This window comes from Lissotriton helveticus, chromosome 4_1 (assembly GCF_964261635.1).
Source record: "Lissotriton helveticus chromosome 4_1, aLisHel1.1, whole genome shotgun sequence".
NCBI lineage: Eukaryota > Metazoa > Chordata > Amphibia > Caudata > Salamandridae > Lissotriton > Lissotriton helveticus.
The window spans coordinates 1432628275-1432644041 of record NC_136063.1 but is presented as its reverse complement, the minus strand read 5'-3'; the positions used below and the strand labels follow the sequence as shown (position 1 = coordinate 1432644041).

General features: G+C 43.5%; 1 protein-coding gene across 1 annotated transcript in view; it reads left to right on the top strand.

Moving 5' to 3' along the window:
* Positions 1 to 15767, top strand: part of LOC144827541 (putative thiopurine S-methyltransferase) — a 209049-nt gene that overhangs the window by 84516 nt on the left and 108766 nt on the right. The window contains exons 3-4 of the mRNA XM_078685805.1: positions 5619 to 5751; positions 15329 to 15381. Of these exons, the coding sequence (XP_078541931.1) occupies positions 5619 to 5751; positions 15329 to 15381 (186 nt within the window). The remainder of the gene's footprint in view (positions 1 to 5618; positions 5752 to 15328; positions 15382 to 15767) is intronic.

The following is a 15767-nucleotide window of genomic DNA, read 5'->3' as shown; positions in this document are numbered from 1 at the left end:
ATGCCCGGTCATGTTAACAGCCCCCCCCCGGGAGCCGGTGGGAGACTCCTGGAGAGCAGCAGGGAGCTTGTTTAGCCTTTTGGTGACTCTCCTTTCGGTTTCCTGCCCCGACTATTGAGATCCTGCTGTGGATCCTGCTGGCTCCGGGGGTTGGTCCCGATCCCGCGGTGAGATGGGGGAGGAAAAGATTGCAACGGCTAAAATGGCGGATGCTGCCCTCTCGCGTACCCACCGTTGAATTTTGAATTGGATGAACTGCAATCATCTGAAACTTAACCCTGGCAAGACCGAACTGGTCTTGCCTGGACAGAGTGCTCTCAGTTGGAACCGTAGCTTTTGGCCTTCCAGCATGGGAGCCCCTCCATCCAAGTCCTCCTCGGTTAAGAGCCTGGGAATGTACATTAGCGAGGACCTTTCCCTAAAAAAACAAGTAGGAGCAGTTGTTTCAGCTAGCTTCTTCCAGCTGAAGAAAATCAAGAAAATCGCCTGCTTCTTCTCTCCGGCTGCCCTCACTCAGATTGTCATCTCCCTGGTTTTGTCCAGATTAGATTTCTCCAACAGCCTTTATTTTGGCATTCAAATTGGAGAGCTAAAACGCCTTCAGCTGGTTCAGAATCAGGCAGCCAGACTTCTCCTGAATCTTTCTAAGAGGCAGTCTGTTAGACTTGGCCTGAAACAGCTACACTGGCTGCCTGTGGAGCAGCGTGTGGCTTTTAAAACAGGGTGCATTTTATTCAAATCTCTGCATGACTCTGGCCCCCTCTTCATTAGAGACATGTTTAAGAGATACATCCCTCCCCGCAACCTCCGGTCTATCCACAAATCCCTTTTGACTGTCCCACCCTACAAGAGGAAACGTCTTGGAGGCAGCTGTTTTGACCATCTTGCAGCTGGCTTCTGGAACTCTCTTCCCCTCCACCTGAAACTGAATGACAACATCCTCAGTTTTAGCCACTCCCTGAAAACTTGGCTCTTCACTCAGGCGCATTGCTGAGTTGCTCACTCTCTACTGTGACCTATGCGCTCGTTTCTTTCTACAGCGCCATGAAGCCCTTGGGCGTACGAGCGCTTACAAATACATACTAACATTAACATTAACATTAACCGTCCGGGCAGAGAAACCGGTGCACAAGAGAATCCCGGGGTTTGGCAGAGCGAGGAAAGACCTACACCAGGCGATATTTTGGCTGCTTTAACAACTCTGCAGACTGCCCTGTTCCGGGAGGCCCGAGAATTGGGAAAAAAGGTGGCCGCCATTGTTGGCCCGCCATTTTGTAACGACATGGATCGCTCTCGAGAAGGCGCCGAGGTGTTTGCCTCTGATTCATCAACGTATTCCCCGGATGAGTCTACGCTCTTGGAGCTGCGGATGGGTGTGGTGCGTGGGCTGGCGGTAGATTTTTCTGTGGCACGTGCGACTGTTTCACCGGGGCCTCTCTCCGATCGGCGAGTGGAGGAACAGCATCGCTCCATGGTTTGGGCGACCCCGGCGGAGTTTCGACGCTTCCCTCATCGTGTGCTCCCTTTTCCATGTTTGGTGGGACTGTGTTCTGACTCGAGACTGTTGGCGGTGTCGATCTTGTCGTATTCAGACTTCCGCCATGCATCATCTGCGAGATTTTGGTGGCTGGGATCCTATGGAGCAACGATACTGCCTGATCCTCCCGGTGCATTCAGACCCTTTGTGCTACTTCGCATCCCGTCGGAGGGACTGTTCAACGTTGGTATTCTTGACAGAAGTGGCCAGGGATGACTTTGATTGGGACATGGAGGGACTCATGGATGGTTGACGTTGATTTGAGGGGTGCTTAGCGGAGTTGTAATTGATTGCGCTATACGTGATTACTGTTACTTGTACTTCTTCTACCGTTGCTGTTTAGACGATTTTGGATGCGGAGGTGGGAGGGGTCGGATGACCGGATCGAGGGCCCTTCTCCTGTCTTTTTTCTCTCTCTTTCTTTTTCTCTTTTTCTTTTCTGTATTTCGGGTCTCTTATTTAGGGCGACAGGCACGCTGCTGGGGGGGTAGGCCGTAGCCTTTTGCAGGGGTGCAGGGTTGGGGGTTGGGGGATGGGCTTGTTATTTTGTTCTCTCTTTGTCTCTATGGCCCTTTGCCCTTTTCCTTTCTCGATGTCGTCGGCTTCCATGTTTCCTATACTGTGGTGCGCCTCGAGGGGCGGGACTAGCTCGCCATGATTGCTCCGTGTTTATCGCATCCATCCTGACTCTTATGCTCCCTCCCCCGTCACTCCCAATGTGTGTATATCACTGGCATAAAACTTCTTGCTTCCACTTAGCTGTACTAGGGGCGTGTGTGACTGTGCGACATCGATTTTCTTTTTCTTTTTCGATATTGTAAAATGAACCGTCTCAGATCCTTATTATTGTATGGTAATTTAAATTTTGTCATATCCTGGATGCTGCTCAACCTTCGACCTCCGAACCGCTGTATATCTGTACATTCCATTCCTCTTTCCTGATCTGATTAGCCGGCCGGCCGGTTTGGTTGTAGGCCCATGTTTGTATTTCTGTGCCACAACAATAAAGGTTCTTAAAAACAAAAAACAAAAAAAAAAAAAAAGAAACAAAATCATAGCTCTATGTCATGAAGGACACCCTGGCATTTCCCGAACCAAACGCAACATTAAATCTTTATATTGGTGGCCCAAAATTGATATTGAGACGGAACGTTTTGTTAGATCATGTTTAGAATGTGAAACAGCTGATAAATCACAAAAAAATTTGAATCCTCCTTTAAGTTTACTTGCTTGTTTCAATCTACCATGGGAAGATATTGCTTTAGATATAATGGGCCCTGTTCCTTGGATGATGGTTCTCAGAAGTTCATTATTGTTTTAATGGATTTGTTTTCTAAATGGTTGCAACTGAAGGTTGTGACTAAAGTTGGCACACATTCCGTTATCAAATAAATCAAAAAAAAAAAAAAAAAAACGGTGTTGGATCTAGCCCTGATCTCTTGACTGGGTGAGAGTACTCTGCTTAATTCAGAGACTCTGTCCATCACCACCCCTTGTTGTAAATAATTTTGTCCACCCTAAGCGTGGAAGGGTATACTCAGATGTGAGTCCCTTGCTCATTGCACCATCAGGATTCAAGCAAGCCGGGCCGAAGACGGCTGAAATGCCAGAAACCGGTCCCCGGACGCTTGTTTCCTTCCCAGTGTAAGAATTGGCTTTTGTAGTCTGGTCTGCCCTGTTCCCATGATGCACTGGGCCAGGGACAGACTAATTTGCATACAGCCAGGTTCTGAAACTGGGATGGTGCAATGAGCTAAAAAACGGTGTTGGATCTAGCCCTGATCTCTTGACTGGGTGAGAGTACTCTGCTTAATTCAGAGACTCTGTCCATCACCACCCCTTGTTGTAAATAATCAAATTTCTTGAAGGCATTTTTATTAGAGAGGGATTTCCAAAATCTTTTCTCACCGACAGTGGTGTTCAGTTTAAGTCATTAGAAATGCATTCACGGCTCTTTATCATCCTTGGGGCAATGCTGTTATTGAAAGAGTCAATAGAGTTATCAAAGGTACTATACAACAAGCTTTGCGTAATAGAAAAGATTTAGATATAGAATTATTAAAAAATGGTGTGGAGTTACAGAGTCACTATTCATGACTCAACAGGCTTTAGTCCTTTTGGAGTCATGAGAGGCAGAGCCTCTTAAAGGTCAATCCAGGTTGGATGAGTAAAGGAAACAAAATAAATTGGAATGCTGATGAGATTAAAGAAGGTATTATGGATTCTCAGCAGAAAAACATTGCTTACTTTAAAAAAAAACATGGTGTCAAAGATGTTACCTTACGTGAGGGTCAATGGGTATGAGTCAAATCAAGTAAGAAAGTTCCCAAATGGAAAAGCAAGTTTAGTTCACCTAAGAAAATTGTTAAAGTTAACAGAAACACTGTACAATTAGCAGACAGTTCTGTTTATCATATGAGCAAACTGGCGTTAACTAAAAATTTTAATTGTTCTGAATCTGTGTCTAATGACAATGTTAAAGTCAATTTACAAAAGTATTGGTGAATCACTTCCAATGAAACCAGTGATCAATGTTTTTCTTCCTGTGTCTCTACTCAAGATCCTGAGCAAATTAATGTTGATGATACCAGTATTATCAATCATCATGTTGATGGTACCGGGATTATCAATCATCATGTTGATGGTACCGGGATTATCAATCATCATGATGTTCAGTCTGACACCAGCGAAAGTAAAACCAGTCGTTTTGGGAGAAATATTGTCAACCCGAAAACACTTAATGATTATGTTTGTTATTTCAATTAACTTAGTTTTTTTAATTTTCTTTTAGGGGGGATATTGGTATGTTTTTATTGAATAAAAGGGATGTGTACTAATGTGTATTATACGTTTAGTATTGTGTATAGCTTAGTAAGAAGATTGTAGAATTTAGAATGTTATTGTATTCTTAATTCCTGAGTAGTAGAATGTTAGGATCAGAAGGGGTGTAGCAGAGTTCACAGCTTTGCCTTTGTGCTGGAAGAGATTACCAATAAAACTACTATTCAACTTGAAGATTGTTCCCGAGTATTTTACTACAGCTCTCTCCCCTTCAATTCAAATGTTTCTGCACGGCCCTCAAAGGCTCCATAGCCATCATGTCACAGCTTTCTGCCCCGTGAGCCACGTCCTCCATCCCCAACAACTTACATCTGGCAGCCTCCATCACTGGGACGACACAAATTCCTTCTTCGGCACCTCCAAGGATCTTTCCTCTTCCCCTCGCAGGCTCCTTCCACACAGTCCACAGGCCTGTTCAACGTCACTGTAAGGGCTCCTTTCCTTGCATTTCAGAAGTTTCCTTTCCAGACCACAGGCACCTCAAAGGTTTCTCCTCCATCAACTGGTCAAGGGCTCCTCAAGTGTACATTATTGAAAGTTCAACCTGTCTGCTAAGTAAGATTTTAGAAATTGAAATAATCCTGCAGGAGAATGAAATAGGTGTATCTGCTTTGGCCCTAGTGCTGACGGATGCGGAGGCCAAGGAGACTGAGGAAGTTAGGGTCGAATCAAGTGCTAGTGTCAAATGAATTAAATAATCATGTCCACCCCAGAAAAAAGTTTAAAAGCAAAGATAAAAAGTTGGAAAAAAGTTACAAAATAATGAGGCAATAAAGTATCTGAGTAAACATTAAAAAGTAAGACTAACAAGGGTTGTGGGGGTAAAAAGCATCAATGTTGTATGGCTGTGGTGTGATCTGTTGCTTTTACATTTGGTGGAGAGGTGTGCTTTTTTAGAGTTGAGGGAGGGTAGACTTGGAGAGAGAACCACTGTCTAAGTAAAAATCACCTTTGCTAATATGTCTGTAAGGTTCATCATGGTTATGTTTTGATTATGAAAAATACGATAAAACGATACCTATTTTTTTAAACAGAGGATAACAAGAAAAAAACTGTGACAAAATGAATTTGAAAAAGGTATCACAATAGACTCCACGAGAAAAGGTCTGCAAATTGCTAAAAATGAATCCTTGTGCTCCAGAACATAAATCATAAGAATATCATGGCTGCATATCATGTCACTGTGTGACGTCTAATAACACAAGAATTTAAATGCTAACCTTCTTTAATGTTTCTTTAGGTTAGCAGATATGGGACACATGATTACTGGAGTGGACGTTAGTGAAATTGGACTAAAAGGCTTCTTCACTGAACAAAATATTCCATATGTTGAAGAAGATGTTCCTGAAATACCGGGGGCCAAATTGTTTAAGGTTTGATTTGTACATTAAAATTATAGATCCCTTCACCTGCCTTGTAACCCTCTGATTGTTTCCCTTCTTAGTGTTTTAAGATTGCAACAATGAATTTGGTTTGCAAGTGTTCATTGAACACTAAACACATTTTGCACCAGAAGGTCTCCTTCAAAGGCTGATTCTCATTACAGTTTGCTTTTTCTTATTCTACTATTCCCAAATAGTGGTATACTGATGATACCATATGTGATGGCAATGGGAATTGATTCTCAAAGCACCTGAAAATGAGATAAGGATGCAGCAATTAGCTTCTGGCTCATCTCTTCCACAAGGTAGCAACAAGAGAGAGAGGAATATAGACTGTAGTGCTTGTCCTTTTCCCCACATATATATAATAGAACAACTTGGACAAGACCTCCAGCAGGTACAGGTCAGGGGTGTTACCCTGGCATCTGGTCATATGATGATAACAGCAAGTTTTTGTTGTTAAGAAACCCCTCACCCACCTACCTGGTAGGTGGCATGCTTCATCATCGGGGCCCAGCTGGATCACCGAGTGCGATCCAGCTGTGCTGCAACGCCTGTCTACCGCAGAGCGGGATTTCGTGTGAAAGTGAACGTGCTATGTGAAGTGAATTATGTGCTAAAAATGCCTATAGGAAATGCCCTTTTAAAAGTTTTAATTGAAGGGTCCTATGGCATGGGTAAAAACATAGGTAGGATATACTTGAGGGGAAAAAATTGTCCCTCTATATCTCAATCAGGAAGTGTAGGTCTACTAGTTTCAGCCTTCTTCGATAGTCGTGAGGCTTTCATCAGGACCAATAGTGTGAGTGGCCAAAAAGGATTGGGTGGCCCCTGCGGGGTGTAGATATATCAACGCGCACCCTAAAGCACGTTGTGTATGTAGTGGATCAATATACTCACAGATCCAGTGCGTAAAGTATCTGAAAAGAAAACAGTAAAATGCAAAGCATCTTTTATCATCGTAATCAGAATCGCTTATATTGTGCTTGTGATGAGCGGATAATGCCCAGGTGGAAATACCTGCTTCTTTCATACATCATGCATGTCAGAATCAAGTGCGACCGGCATGCAAGCACTGAAAAAAACCATGCGTGGCTACGATGTGCCTAGGTGGATTTTTATCGACTACTAGTACAATGCTCTTATGGTGCCTAGAAATATAACTATGGCACATGCTGTGTGGGTATACTTCTATATTAAATTATATATATAATTATCAGAGAAATAGCGCGTGGTATGTGTTTTTCGAATCCATTCGTCATGTGCAAAAAACCACAAACAAACAAAAACGGGACAGACAACACATAACATCGCTCACTTTATCTTTACGAGTATCGTGGTACAGGGATCCTGTCACACGTTGGAGTGCTAGGGGACCCTATAGTTAGGTGGGAAGATAAATGTAATAAGAAGTTTTAAGTTCATAAGTTATAAAGGCGAACGACTGTCACAAAACAGGGGCGGGGGGGGCGGGGGGGGCGCAGTGCGCCGGTAAAAGGGTAGCTGTTAATCACGTTTGTCGCCTCTAGCGGGACTTCCAAACCTAGTACATGGATCAGGACCCGGCAACTGAGAGGTCCCGGAAAAGGTTTGTAATAGGGAGAATGGAGCAGCACGTGATCGCGAGTGCAGGACACGTGGGTGTCACCATCTAGACTGCTGACTATATCAAACGTAGCGGCTCAGGGGGAGAGGGAAAGGAAACACAGCGCATGCGTAGAGCGCTGGAACTTTATTAACAAACATTGAGAGTGAGCAAACGTTCCCCGATAATTAATGGAGATAAATGAGATAAAGTCATGTATTTAGGTTAAATTGCTAGCAATACGAGATAGTCGTAAATGGGTGTGAAGGGGTGCATAAATGGACCGTTGAGCCAGTGTAAGGGACCGCCAGGGGATCCAAGGCGGTCTGGTCACAAAACCCAGTAAAAAGGTCCTGATGGACCCAAGGTGGTCCTGAATGGGGCGCAGGAAGCTTACATTAAATATACTCGATGTGATTTAAGTATTAGCTACTTTATGTGAAGGGCGGTTTTAAGCTTCCAACTCTGGGGACCATTACTTGACCAATAACCGTCACTAGACAAGGCAGTGGTAGGTCGTTGATGTAGTCATATATGTCTATACATGACGAAGTGTAAATCCAATTCATCGAGGGCTTATCATATTGGCAAAAATATGATTGGGTGCCAGAAATAGAAGTCCATGTTAGTGCGATCAGATAGCAATGACAGAGGTTGACACACGTATTTACTGGCAGTGAGAGTTTAGGATAAATGTCCGTGGTCAAGGTCTTTGAATTGAGTTCCAGGGGACATTATCGTTGAGGCCAGTAACGTGGGTCTGGAGTCTATACACCCAACGCTGTTCCTTCTCAAGCAGAGCATTCTGTAGGTTATGTCGATTGCTCTCTAGCTATTCTATGACTACCCATATCATGTCATTTGTAGTATGTCCTGCAGTGAGGAAGTGGTCAGTTAGTTTGGTAGCATTGCGCTTGCACCGGATATTGCTTCTATGCTCGCAGATCCTGGTTTTGACTTTCCTGGAGGTCATGCCAATGTATCTTAGGCTGCAGGGGCATGTAATCATGTAAACAACATTGGCCGAATTACAATTAGTGTGTTTGCGGATCTGCCATATTTTGCCTGGCTCAAGATTCAAGTTCTTCGTTGTCTTTGTCAAGTGGCACACACTGCAATTGCCACAGGCAAAATGTCCAGTGATGTTTGGCAGTCCCCAAGAGTTAAGGACTGTCTGGTCTCTGCAGAGATTTTGTCAAGGGCGCGTGGCTACCAGGCTGTCACGTAGGTTTTGTGATCTTTTGTAGGAAAATAATGTTTTTTTTTCACTGTAACTTTCCAGAGGTCAGTATCCTCCAATTGCTCTGGATAATCTTGGCAAGTTTGGTAGAGATGGAATTATACGTTGTTACGCAGGTTAGTGGGATAGTTGTGTCTTGTTTTACTGTTGGTTCAAGTAAAGCATCCCTATTTTGATTCCTTGCCCGTTTCTGGGCCCTCTGGATGATTTTTTTCGGGTAGCCTCTGTTGGTTAGTTTCTGTGTTAGGGCTTGTGATTGTATTTTGTAGTCTTTGATCTCACTACAATTTCGCCTCAGTCTTAAATACTGTCCATAAGGAAGATTTTCGCGTAAAGGTCTGGGATGAAAACTTTCATACCTGAGTAGGGAGTTTCTTGCCGTGGGCTTGAAGTGTGTTTTCGTCGATAAGGTACCATGGTGTGCTTGTATGTCCAGATCTAGAAACGTTATACTTTCCCTGCTCATGGAGTGGGTAAATTTGAGATTAGGGTCCAGTGTATTAATCCAGATCAAACATTCTGCTAGTTTTTGTTCAGTGCCCTGCCAGATAACCAAGACATCGTCGATGTATCTCTTGTAGAACGCCAGTTCCTAATGAAAAGGAGATGCCGTATTGAGGATATGTTGGGATTCAAAATTGGAAACATACAATCCTGCCACGCTCGGCGCGAATGTGCTGCCCATAGATGTACCATACTGTTGTAAGTACAGTGTACCATCATATTAAAAAAGAAATGTCTTTTAAAGCTAGTTCAGCACATTGTAAGATGAAGCTTCTTGGTGTTCTATAGGGCCAGTCTGTTTGTTCCAGTGCGGTCCGGAGGACATCCAAGGTGTCATCTTGAGGCAGACTGGTGTACAGGCTTTCGATATCCATACTGGCCATGATAGATGTAGTTGGGTCAAATGGAATGTTTTTTATCTGAGCCAGTAGATCTTTGGTGTACCAGTGGCTGCAGAAAGAAATAGCAGAAACGCGATAATGGTTCAAGAAGTGATCCGATTCCCGAAATGATCGGGCAGCAGGTGGTGGGTTTTTGTTCTTATGAATCTTTGGTATAGTATAGAAGTACGGGATCGGTTTTTCTCCAGAGGTAAGGTATAGGGCTTCTTGTCTGCTAATGTCGCCATTTGCTTCATCTTCTAAAATCAGGGTGTTGATTTTGTTTTTCAAACTCTGTGTAGGATCATGGTCAAGTTGTTTGCAATTTTTTTCATCATCCAGGAGTCGTAGGCACTCAAGATGGTATGCTTCCTTATTCTGTAGGACAATGCCCCCTCCCCTGTCTGCTGGTTTAATGACGATAGTGTCATTGTTCTTTAAGCTGTTTAAGGCAGCAAACTGGTTGGCACTGGTGTTTCGGAACACTGGTTGTTCAATTAAATCTTCAATGGCATTGTAAGTGGCTTGTTCGAACGTAAAAAGCTCGACAGGGGTTGTGTGAGGCGGTGGTACGAATGTTGATTTAATTTTAAGGTTCGTGTCCCCCTTATCCAGTGTTTGTGTCGTACTATGCTCATGATTTTAAAAAAATGCTTTTAATCTCAGTTTATGAAAAAATTCAGAGAGCTCACAGTGAAGTTTAAATTTACCCAGTCTGGATGTAGGTGAAAAACTCAAACCTTTGTTTAGTAGATCTTCCTCATTGTGAGTCAGTATGTGGTCAGATAAGTTGGTCACTAATGTTTGGATGTGCTCGGGCCGGGTTGTTTGCTCCGTGTATTGGCACTTGGTTTCTCGTCCTCTTCCCAGTGTACATGGCTCCTTCCTCGTCTTCTGCCCCGTCCTCTTCGGCCCGGGTCTAAAAAATGAAAGCTCTGGTTAGGATTGCCGAACTGCATTTGGGGTGCTGTAAAGGCGGGGTTCCATCCGTACATCATGTGGGGGTTCATAGGAGGTAGCATTGGTGGGTGAGGACCGAAAAAGTTCGCGTGTCCCCCAGGATTCGTATGGGACCAATTTTGTCGCCAATTCATATTTTGGCCTCGTCCTCTTTGTTTGTTTTTGTAATTACTATTGTACGATCCATGGCTTCCACTGCTTGAGCCACTGCTTATTGATGATCCTTCGTCGGAGGATATTGAGTTTCCTGTTTTGTTAGGAGTTTTGTAGTCAGCGTCAGAGTATGGATAGGTTTTAACAAATGAGAATTTCTTGAGATCTTTCTGGAACTGTTGGATCTTAGACCGGGTTAAGTCATCTTTGTATTCTGTCATTTCTTTATTGACTTCGTCAAGTTTCTTTTTAAATGACGTCAAGGTGGTTTTGTAATGACTCTGCGTAGCCCGGATGTCTATTAATTTGGCATCCGACAGTCTCTTAGCTGTCTGTATTATCAAAATGATCCAGTCTCTGGTGCAATGGCATGCAATCTGTGCCCAGTCACGGCGGAAAGATGCGTAGTCCAGAAAAACGTGTGGGGCATTGGTCACTATTAGCCCTCTAGGGGCAGTTTTTGGAGCGTAGATATTCCGTTAAAATGACTCCATGCAGGATTGTTCTGATCCGATTTTTCTTTTTTTGGTTAGGTTCTCCCAGTCCGCACTTTGCGAAATGGTTTGTGATACATTAAAGTCAGTGAGCAGAGGTGGAGCTGCCAAGATGTTACTGACGTCTTCTTCGGTGAATGTGAGTCCCTGATTCTCTGCCATGGTATCAATGGATTCTCAAAGGATAGCGCTAAAATGACTGGCTGAAGAAGTTGTGTTAGCCAGTGAATAGGTTCAAAACAGGTTTCAGAATCTCTCACAGCTGTGCGCTGTCGTAATACAAGGTAGCAACAAGAGAGATAGGAATATAGACTGTAGTGCGTGTCCTTTTTCCCACATATATATAATAGAACAACTTGGACAAGACCTCCAGCCGGTACAGGTCAGGGGTGTTACCCTGGCATCTGGTCATATGATGATAACAGCAAGTTTTTGTTGTTAAGAAACCCCTCACCCACCTACCTGGTAGGTGGCATGCTTCATCATCGGGGCCCAGCTGGATCACCGAGTGCGATCCAGCTGTGCTGCTACGCCTGTCTACCGCAGAGCGCAATTTCATGTGAAAGTGAACGTACTATGTGAGGTGAATTATGTGCTAAAAATGCCTATAGGAAATGCCCTTTTAAAAGTTTTAATTGAAGGGTCCTATGGCATGGGTAAAAACATAGGTAGGATATACTTGAGGGGAAAAAATTGTCCCTCTATATCTCAATCAGGAAGTGTAGGTCTACTAGTTTCAGCCTTCTTTGATAGTCGTGAGGCTTTCTTCAGGTCCAATAGTCAACATCATATCTGCCCCATAAATGTAAATGCAGTACAATGCTTGTATTCAAATACTTGTGTGACTTAATTTTCCAAGGTAAACTAACAACATTAGTAGAGAAAATCTATGATTGTACTTGCTTGGTAGTAGATACACATGCTTTGTATACTTCTGCCGTTTAATGTTGGGCTCAGGCATTTGCAAGTTGTTTTTCTTGTAAGAAGGGTCTCACGTCATTTGGTGGGCTCCCCGGGTTCAGATGTGTTCCGCGAGAGTCAGAGTTTTCGTGCGCTGAACGCGTTTCTTCAGCCTCAACAATTCCCTTTTGATCCTGGTGCGTTGGATAGGATTAGTCACCATTCCTTCTGACACATCCATACCTCCTGAGACCCTGAAACCCGTTGTTCAACTCTTGTGGCAACCGGATCCCCTTGTCAACCAACTGCACCATTTGGGGGCCAGCGTCATTTCCAGACCTACAACATTAGAGAATGCTGATCCCATATTGGTGATTGTATGGACACCTTTTCAAAATTGAACCTCGCTGTAATTCGATATATACATGTTGGCAGACCATCACAATGTGTGCATATGTGCTTGTCTTCCAGCCCCCACTAAGCCTAGTATGTGTTGTGCCACGCCTTCCGATACCAAAAGATGTTGAGGCACCAAAGGGACTGGCGTTAGGCACACCAAAAGATGTACCAACAAGCGAAGCCCCAAAACATCTTTCTTTTGGTGTCACCAATGTTGATTATGAAGTGCCTCGCAGTGGTGGCTGCGTATCTGCGAAAATAGAGAATTTATGACTTCCCCCAACCTCAACGATTGGCTGATCAAGAGGAGCAGCAGGCTGGAGTGTCTAGGCTGTATACAAAGTAAGGGACATGGGGGCTTTTTACTCTCTCACGAGAGTGGGAGGTCCAGCAAAAAAGGCCCCAATGTCAAGATTCAAAAATAAGATTATGCTGATCCTCAAATTTCAGGGTTTGAGAGTCAGGGAGACCAGGATCAACTACACCCCAGCAGGGGTTTAGAGTTGGGAAACAATATATTGGATTTTAATGTCCTCACACACCCTTTCAGGTGTCATGCTTCATCATCTGGGCTGCTCCTTGTTGGGTAGGCGGTTCAATACCCAACGGGCTCCCTGTAGTAGATCTTTTATCCAATAGTGGCATGGTGAAGTGCGGTGGTGGGGCCAGAACTGTGTAGATGTAGGAAAGTACTTAAAATAGGATTCGGAGTACCAAGAAAGCCAAACTTTATTCTGGGGGTCTCCTATCCTAAGTAAAAACAAACAACAAGGCTCTCGCCCAAGCGTAATGTCTCAGGTTAGAGTGTCCATATTGATAAAAAATTGTGGCATGGAATTTTCATCACAACAAATGTCTACTTATTAGTGTACCTGTTTGAACCTGGATCTACCCAATTCTGTAGAATAACCATGCTTCAACGGTACCCGGTAGGTCACGCATAAGGCTTTGCTTCTATGTGTAACTAAGGTTTTGCGATTTGCGCATTGTCCACAACCTAAGTCATTACGCTTGGGGGAGAGCCTTGTTGTTTGTTTTTACTTAGGATAGGAGACCCCCAGAATAAAGTTTGGTTTTCTTGGTACTCCGAATCCTATTTTAAGCACTCAATGCCCAAACTTTGCTTACAGATACCCACAGTCCGTGGGAAATGTACTATAGATGAATTGGTCATGGACATTTGCCTACACTTTTCCTAATTTCCCACTACTTCCCTAGATGGTGAGGAAGTTGAGGCAAATATCACTGATGCTCATACTGGTAGCTCCTACTAGGGCCAGACAACTCTGGTATTTCACGCTCCGGGAGATTTCATCAGCCCTCTTGAGGGGTTCCCGCTCAGGCAGGACCTTCTCTTACAGAGTCAATGTCAACCCAGGTATTCAGACCCCAGACAATTCAACCTGGTGATCCAGCACTTAGAGTCCTAGAATTCAGGTTTCTCAGACTTCTCTAATAATGTATGTTGATCTTAAGAGAAGCTTGACGGCCCACAACACAGGTTAGCTCACTACTGTATTTCCAAAAATCTGGATCTGTTAAAACCTTCTGTCCAGAACATCATCTGCTACCTCGTACACTTGAAACAGTCAGGTCTTGCCCACACCTCCATATGTTTACAATTAGCTGCTGTTGCAGCTTAAATGCAGAGCAGAGTACATTCATCCCTTTTAGAATTCCAGATGTTAAAGCATTCAGGGAAGTTCACAAGAGGAGTATACCCGAGAGTGCCTCCTACCCTCGTTTAGAATCTTAATACAGCCCTCATAAGCCTTATGGGGGCTTTGTCTTTCAACCTTTGCACTCATGCACCCTAAGTTGCTCTCCTGGAGGGTGGGCTTCCTAGTCACCATTACCTCTCTCAGATGCATTAGTGAACTGCAAGCACTTATCCTAAAGGTGCAGTTTCTTCAGGTCCATAAAGACAGGGTTGTTTTTAAAACCAATCCATAGTTCTTCTCTAAGGTGGTTTCTCCATTCCATCTCAAACAGACCATAATGCTCCCAGTCTTCTTCCTACAAACAGATTCAGTAGTGGAAAGAGTGCTGCACACCAGTGCTGCATACCTTACATGTCAACAGATCTCTTATATATCACACCGACAAGACCAAGCCTTTTGGCAAATTTGACCAGCTCTTCATAGGCTTTGCAAAACCTCACAAAAGTCATTCCATCTCTAAGATAGGCAGGCACATAGCTAGATGGATTGTTAAATGTATCCAAATCTGCTATATTAAAGCAAAGAGAGTCCTACCCGGCACTTCACAAGTAAGAAAGCTTTGACCATGGCCTCCTAAGGAAACTTTCTACTAGCAGATACTTGCAAAGCAGCCGTATGGTGAATATCACACACTTCTGCAACTGTGTGGACGTCTTAGCCTGCCTACAGGCCATGGTGGATTACACAGTCTCCATACATCTGCAACTACCGCACACCAGCCACCCCTTCTGTAGGGCATTGCTTTGCAGAAATGCAACACATATGCATCTAGAGGCACACATTCGACGAACGGAAAATGTTACTTATTCTATAAGCATTTGGTTATAGCCTGTTGTGCTGTAGATTCACTTGTCCCCCCTCTTTCCCGGACGTGTGTGTTTTTTTCAGATTTAATACATAACATTGCACATAGCGCACCATGACGATGTACACTGGAAACTCCATACCATTGTGCGAAAACAATCTAACATGGAGTTGGTGCCCATGCTCAATTCCACCAAAAGGAGGAGTCATATCACATCTCGAGACTCAAGAGACCTCTTCGAAGAAAAACAACTTCCAAACGTCCAGGACCAACACTAGATAGTAGGTGTATGCAAAGCATGTGAATCTACAGCACTGCATGCTACAAACAGATGTTTACAAGGTAAGTAACATTTTTCTTCTATCACTTCAAAAAGGTCTCAATTTTGCTAGTATGTGGACTGATTTCATTTTTCTGATTACTGCAGAGCTCATCCGGAAATATTTCACTCTACTGTTGCAGTTTCTATGATTTTATCAGGTAAGAATCTATAATATTTCTTTTAGCATGTTGTGTTAATGTCTAGGTCATGCTTTCTGTTCCTTTTGATTTTCCTCTTTTTTAACAGTTTTGTTTCATCTAAATTGCTTGTCTCTTAGCTTAACTGCCTATTGTTACTAAATGATGCTTGTTGACATCTTTGAAACTGGAAATACGTTGCAGGACCTGATGTAAAATAATTTTGTGGTTGCAAACCCTGTGATTTGCAAAATCACATGGCTTGAAACCGCAAAATGGCATTTTACTAAACCCATTATGTGATTCAAAAAAGCCCTTACAAATTGCAAAATGGGTTTACTGACTCGTTCTGATTCGCTATTTGGAAGTGTTGGGTATAACGGTACATTCCCTCCTATTTGCAGATC